At 52.9% G+C, this 7,020-nt stretch overlaps 2 protein-coding genes across 2 annotated transcripts; both read right to left on the bottom strand.

Annotated features, from left to right (window-relative positions):
- Positions 1-719: 719 nt before the first annotated feature.
- On the bottom strand, positions 720-1,814 carry EsH8_XII_000042 (uncharacterized protein; the record flags this gene model as incomplete). The annotated part of the gene is made up of 1 exon (XM_083273805.1): positions 720-1,814. One exon carries the CDS (start codon positions 1,812-1,814, stop codon positions 720-722), a length of 1,095 nt encoding a protein of 364 aa, XP_083120419.1.
- Positions 1,815-2,039: 225 nt separating this feature from the next.
- On the bottom strand, positions 2,040-3,170 carry EsH8_XII_000041 (uncharacterized protein; the record flags this gene model as incomplete). Its single annotated transcript, XM_083273804.1, has 2 exons — positions 2,040-2,600; positions 2,673-3,170. 2 exons carry the CDS (start codon positions 3,168-3,170, stop codon positions 2,040-2,042), a joined length of 1,059 nt encoding a protein of 352 aa, XP_083120418.1.
- Between the last annotated feature and the right edge of the window lie 3,850 nt (positions 3,171-7,020).

Here is a 7,020-nt window from a genome sequence, read left to right as displayed (position 1 = left end):
CCAGGACTAGTGTTGTGAACTCGGGAAGCGAAGTGAGGAAGCTTCCCCCCCGATTGGCTGGCTCTTGGCTGAGTTGCCAACCACACGCACACAAATACACACACACGCCTAGTTGAAGGAGAGACTGGGAGGAGGTGATCTGGCACTACCAATCCACAGTCTCGAAGGCAGTGCCTTGTCTCCGGGCTATCGCGGTCGAGTTGGTCAACAGGCGTAGGGGATCGCCGGCGAGAGAAGGATTCGAGGGTTCAGGGTTCACTAAAAGAATCAGCGGACGAGAGTCTGTGTGACGACCTGCTGTTTGCTGATGTAATTATATAACTTTGATTCCAAGTATGGACCCCTTTTCCTTCTGACTACCTACCTTACTGCAAAGTGATACTCAGGACCACCCATCTCTGCTGAATCCAGTCCCCGAAAGCCTGTTGCCGCAGTTCTATCCAGCCAGCAGGTACCTTTGTCCTCGGCTCCCGTGGCTGTCCGGAACGCGTCGTTGTCGATTCTTCTCGCTTCTCTCCTTACTACACGAAAACAAACTTCCGAAGGTGCGGCTGAGTAAGAGTTGTGCTCCTCTATTGAGGCGTCGTCGGTATGGCTATTAGAAGTGATGCCGTTTCCTTGGTGCAGCTCCTCCTAGCATAAATATGACCTTTCAATTATTCGTTTACATCACCAGGTGTGATGCATCGCCCATGCCCAACCCCTGACCATGCCCATTCTCAGTAGTCTGATTCTGCCAACTGATCTTCCAACATGTCGACTTCATCATCTATTGCTTGCAGTGCTTCAATGCTCCGAGCATACCTCCGTACTTCGTCTGATCGCCTCGCTTCCAAGAGCGATTTCTCTGCCTCGAGTACAGAGATTTCTTTCGTCAGTTGACTCGCAATCTCATCCAAACTTGCAGCTTCTACGCTCACTAGCGCTTTCCGAAGACCGGCGATATTCTTGACTATGACCTCATCTTCAGCTGTCATTCCTTCAGCTCCGCTTGGGACCTTGGCATGTTTTCGGAATCCTGCTGTAAGGCGTCTGACCTGTTTAATCGTCGCCCGAGCTCTGGCGCAGTTGTTGCGTAACGTTTTGGAAACTTTCTGCTGACTCTCGCGAATATCGTCCTGCCAATTTCCGATGATGTTTCCGAGCTCTGTAGCCGTCTCAAGGTCTGTCATGCGAGCCGTCGTAAGGGCTTTCAACCTTTCAGGCATTTCTACCTGAATCTGGGGCCGCGCAGTGAGGCCGAGGTTGCGGTTGTGATGTTGTCGTATGGCTTCTAGTGTAGCCCGCTTCGGGGCACCGCCTCCGTCATCATCTTCCTTGGGTATGTCATCTAGGGCCTCAAGGAATGCAGATATCACGCGCCTCCAGAGTGTCCAGTCGGTCTTGCTGGGGACTGACACCCGAGCCAGGGCATGGGCTGCGTGCAGAATCACGGCGACGCCACAGTCGTCAGAGTTTACCTGCTTTATACCATCCTGTTCCTGGGCGGGCCATGTAGAGACCGGACCTGGCGTGAATGATTCTGTGGTCGCCTGCTGTGTACCCTGGTCGAACTCCAAGAGCTCCGACAGCCGATTGCGTGATTCTTCTGTGGTGAGTCTGAAGCCCAGAGCAGTAGGCAGTGAGTCGAATACTCTCAAGACAGAGTGGCCTTGGGAAATGGTAGCCAAAACCAACGACCAATGTTTCTGACGAAAGACTGGCATGATGACCGTGATACCGCCCGGTGACGAATACCGGAGCAAGGAGGCAATCCTCCTCACCATGCGCGCAGTCTTCCCGTTCATCTCACTGGCAGTGGCCTCCAACACCATCGTAGACCTTGGAAATATGTCGTGGAACGCGGCGAGGGTCGATGACAACACACTACCAGCCAGCCATCCGCCAGGTTGGAGGCTTTCATAACCGATGTGAGAGGTCAACGGGCCTGCGAAGCCCCGGAACGTGGCTGGTAAACAATTCCTCTTTTGCGGAGGCGGCGCTTCATCCGTATCTGCGGCTGACTCGGCCTTTCTTTTATGCTCTGACGGCTTGACAACCTAAGCCGAGCCATCGGTAGGCAGGAAAGACGATGGTATCCCTTCAAACGGGGGCTCCAGCGGCCCGCTGGTTGCGTCCTCCGGCTCTGCAGGCGATACAGCAGGCCCTTTGTGGTTGTTGGGCTTAGCTGGCAGATCCGAAGGCTTGGCTGGTTTGTCAAGCAAAAATTTGTTGGTAAGCAGAGTCTGATCGAGATTGCCGAGAACTCGGCCGCGAGCGATCGGTGAGTTATCTCTCCAGGTTCCGAGGTGTGCCGAGGTCTCATCGGTATCAATCCAGGCATCGTTGGCGGCAGTTGATTTATCGTCAATGGTGGTGGAGGGTTCACCGATGGCAGCCAAGGGATCGCCGGCCACTGTTGGGGTGTCATGTTGGAGCAGGTTCTTCCTGTTGCCCCTAGTCGCAAGGCTGCTATCCGGAGCTGGAGCCGGAGTGTTATCTGGGGATGCACCACCGAGCCGGGGTTGCGCGACAATCACAGTACTGGCCTCGGAGTCGGCTCGCCATAGGGCTGGATCCAAAGAAATGGCCGAGTCTTCCGTGGTAGGCGTCGAAGCGTCCTACGAGAAGGAGCGATGGTTAGCGACAGGCGAGAAACCGACGGGTAAGGATGCAGGCTAACGAACACATACCCGCTTGGCTTCGGCCTCTGCAATAGCCATTTTGACGTCGTGAGGCACCAGGTTGGGTGAATATGAGACGCCGCGTGGGCAGTTATTTCCGTCTATACGACTCTTGGAGAAACGAAGTATCGCCTGGGTCGCCGTTTGCCAATCAGACTGAACACCGGCAAGCTTGTAGAGGGAGGCGAAGAATCGGCGACCGTTGGACTGGCAATCTAGCAGGAAGAGGCAGTGGTGCGCTGACACCTTCCACACTGCACAACTTTTCTGTAGTTTTGCTCTAGACTGTGCGTCCTTAATGTCATCTGGAGAGCAGCCTGCGATGATGGCGTTAACAAGATCTTTCGGGAGAGCGGCGCGGATCGCGGAGGTGGCGACGTTGTTGGTTGTGGCGACAAGATCTTTCTCAAATGCCAGGTACTCGACGGCGAGCTGATGTTCAGTCCACGTCGCGGACGCAGCTCTGTCGCAGAACGAACCAAGGGCCTCCCTCCAGGGCTCGTCCATGAGGGAGTCTGTGTGAAGACAGGGACGGCGGTCTTAAGCTGCAGATCTTGTCGCGGAAGAAGACCCGATGTCTAAGGCTGGAAGATGGTACCGGACTTGATTGATAGCGGAGGCGTTGAGATATAGAAAGACGGCATCCGTAATGTACCGTAAAATTAATTGGTCTTCGCTACCTCAATGCGTATGGTGCCTTAGGTTGTAGCACGCACCAGAGCAACCCAGCCGACTTCCCGTTTGGGGCAACCACTGGACGTCACCTGGTGGGGACCCGGATGTCCAGATGAACACAGGCAGGTGCAAACAACATCTGGATTGGCGCCTTCTTTGGGCTGTGCTGATGGGAACCAGGAACAAGTACATACCACAAAGTGGCTCATGCATTGCTGCACTTGTGCTGGAAGTCCGATACTGCTTCTTCACACAAGCACGCCACACCAGCCCTTCCGACTGCGACCATCATTGGAAGTCATTCGATGCCTGAATTTCCCTGGTTAACAAGGTGGTGAACTCTTGGAACTCCTCTTCCGTCCGCTAAACCTCAACATCGCCGCCCTAACCTCTCTCGCAGTCCCATCTGTCCTACCAAGTCCGCCAATATGCCTCGACCTCGAATCTTGTCTCGGAATGCAAGACCGGCATAACGTCCTCGTACTGGCGTGGATGGCGTATGGATTAGATATCTAGCATTGAATCAAGGTCTGACTGCCACCTTACTACTCTTTGAAGATTGATGCTCATGGGACGGCACAGGTTCAGGTAGTAACCGGGCGCGACAGAGCCGTGGATAGCGGCGGCTGCAGCAGCAATGCGGGATGACTCGGGCTTGGCTCACCAACTAGACGCGCTGGAAATTTGTGTCAACAATGACGCGAGCAACGCATTTATCAGGATCCCCCAGCCACATGGTCACTTTCAGAGCTGTTGAGGGTATTGGAGGTGAGCAGGTGGGAGGATTGATCTCACGAACCCTCCGGGTATATATCCTTTGCATGGAAACCTGCCTTGAAGGAAGAGAAGAGCTGGTACTAAACTCATATATCTGGGATCAGTCACAGGGGTGTAGGGAACATGATACTAGACGGTATAGACCATTGGTTTCCAGATCGTCAGTCAAGCTAGATATCCCGAAAACACATGGGTTTCTTGTCATTGATACCAGATACCAGTCCATAGTATCGCCATCTTTCCAGGGCTGACCTTTGCTTTTGTCGTTCTTGTAGTTGTCTCCAGGAAAACTTCAAGTCGTCTTCCCGATTTTCCCACGCTGACAAGCTCCAAAAACATTCCCCACCCCCAACTCATCAGATCTACGTCCCCTCAGCCGCCTCATTCCATATGATCTTCGCTTTAAAACTCGACCTGCAGTCGTCACCGTCTGCTTTTAACAGATGATCAGACATATATTTGATGCAATGAGTTCCGAGAATCCTTACTTTGACTAGGTGATATATGAATTCCAAACTCGATCCGACAAGCACAGCGACCAAGTAAGCCGGCTGACTAAGGTGAATAGCCAAACCGATGACTACGGAGTTGGATGTGTTAGCAGACGTTCGAGATCAGACGAGGCGGAAAGGTTTAGGGCGTGCGATCTTGTGGATGTAGTGCCAGGGAGCATACGAGGGGGTTCGCAGGAGAGGCGCGCCGTAGCAGACGACGAGTGGAGAGCGGTTGGATAAGTGGATGAGATAGAGAGAGTGGGGGAGAGTGTGTGTTTAAGGTGAGGATCGGCAACGAAATTGTCGTGAAAGTACAGCTTGATGGAGTCGAGCTTAGGAGCTGGCCGGACGCAAACTGAGGCTGATGTTGATGGCGGTCTGGTGGGATCTAGGAGCAGAGATTGATGCGACGTAAAGACTTGGATATACACCCATGACATGCGTTTGGGGAGCCACTGACAGCGAGAGCGACGCAGTAAACGCCGAGATCGGGCGCGTTGTGGTGAAAGAGGCAAGCATTTTGATGCTGAGGTGGCTGTGATAATGGCGTTTGTGAGAGGCTGGCCGGCGCCAGATTAGGATAGAAATCCCCCCCATGACAGGAGTAGAGAGACACATAATATACTGTCTCTAGAGTGACGGCACAAGTGCTTGCTGGTGCACAAGTGTTGCCTAGACTTAGACTAAACAAGAGAAGCCCGCCAAACTTGTGTAGGAGTACTGTACTTGTGTTGGATAGATTACACTTGTGTAGGAGTACTGTACTTGTATTGGATAGACTACACTTGTGTGAGAAGGCTACACTTGTGTTGGGGGCTTCACTTGTATTGAAGTACTACACTTGTATTGGATGGGCTACACTTGTGTTGGAGGTCACTTGTATTGAAGTACTACACTTGTGTTGGATAAGCTACACTTGTATTGAAGTACTACACTTGTGTTGGATAAGCTACACTTGTGTAGGGGGCTTCACTTGTGTAGTAGGGGAGAAACTTTGTGATGGACAGCGGGGGCAAGAGGGGATGACAATACTGACTACCTTAGCAAGAGCGAACCCACCCCCTGCTTCTATATCTTCCTTTTCCTTTCCTGTGGATCCTTCCCGCATTGTCGGCTTCTACAAGTGTTCCCGTCTTAATACGGGCAGCCGGCCGCGGCAGCGGAACCTGGAGTTTCTGTCCCCAGGCTGTCAACGGCGATATCTTCACTACCGCTGCTGCTGCCTGCGCTGATATACATCCATGGCCTGAGACTTCGAGACATCAGCCAGGTGCGCTTTCTTGGGAAGGACCAGGGCGCTCGCTAACGTAAGGCATCCTCATGGGCAGTTTGGGGATGGGCTGGCAGGAACGTGCCACGCATCTTTTTCTCCGTTCGCCTGAAAGGTACCGGTCGCGAGCCCACACAGGCGCCTCCCACTGCGCGAAAACGTCGGTCTTATCAACGTCAGACCTAGAACGCAGCACCCAGTGAAGGCAACTTTCATCTACGTCCGCCAACCACAACTAGATACACATGGTTGATTCCGAGTTGGATACGTGAAAGCGCATGTATTTCGACGCTTTATCTCGATGTTCGTCGTTGAAAGCTTGCTTTCTGCACTCAGACGACCGGCAACATTACGACGCCTTCGCCTCTGCACCGGTAACACAAAATTGACAGCCGCCCGCCCCTTCTATGATGACCTTTTCCAGCTGTTGAGATATGTTTGCCCCCTGCGGTACTTCCGAGTGGGTCTATTATTCCGTTCCGACCAGTTTTTCCATGTGAAAAAACTGGTCGGAAAAACCTGGCGCCAACCAGACTTATACGCCATGTGGGGGCCGCATGTACCCCTTTGATCTACCAGAGCACCACTCTCAACCAGCTCTTCTCATCTTCCCCAATCCCCGAAGCCATCGTCCCACAACTTGCACCACCACCTCAGCGCTCGAACCGTGCCGCTGATATGTGGCGACCTGAGAAGTCTACAAGTCCGAACCCGCTCAAGGTATTTGCGGCGATTCACAAAACTTGGAAGACTAAATCTATCACGCCTCTCAGCTTCTAACTGGAGACTCCCAAAATCGAATCAAGACCATCATCACCGGTGCATAGACTGTTCCGTTTTGAAAGCGCAATCGCCAAGTAAGATCAATAAAAAGATCAAACTTGATCAACCTTCTCATCGTGGTCTGGATGACACTGAAAGACTCGATCCACCGTGAACATGATGAAGCTCTCTCAAAAGGTTGCAGAATGCCCATATGCTTCCATTGGCACTGCAGTGGCTGCAATACTCCCCACATTAAGGAAGGTAGGCACATACCCACAGTATCCTTCATCGGCGCCTCAAATCCTTCCCGCCTCCGCCTCCAAGCACCTGCCTGCAGGGACCGCCAACGCCCACACCATCTACCCACCACAGAGGG

The sequence above is a fragment of the Colletotrichum jinshuiense genome, chromosome 12, assembly GCF_051148585.1.
Source record: "Colletotrichum jinshuiense chromosome 12, complete sequence".
Classification (NCBI taxonomy): domain Eukaryota; kingdom Fungi; phylum Ascomycota; class Sordariomycetes; order Glomerellales; family Glomerellaceae; genus Colletotrichum; species Colletotrichum jinshuiense.
The sequence above is the reverse complement of the archived record's forward strand: the minus strand, read 5'-3'. Positions and strand labels throughout refer to the sequence as shown.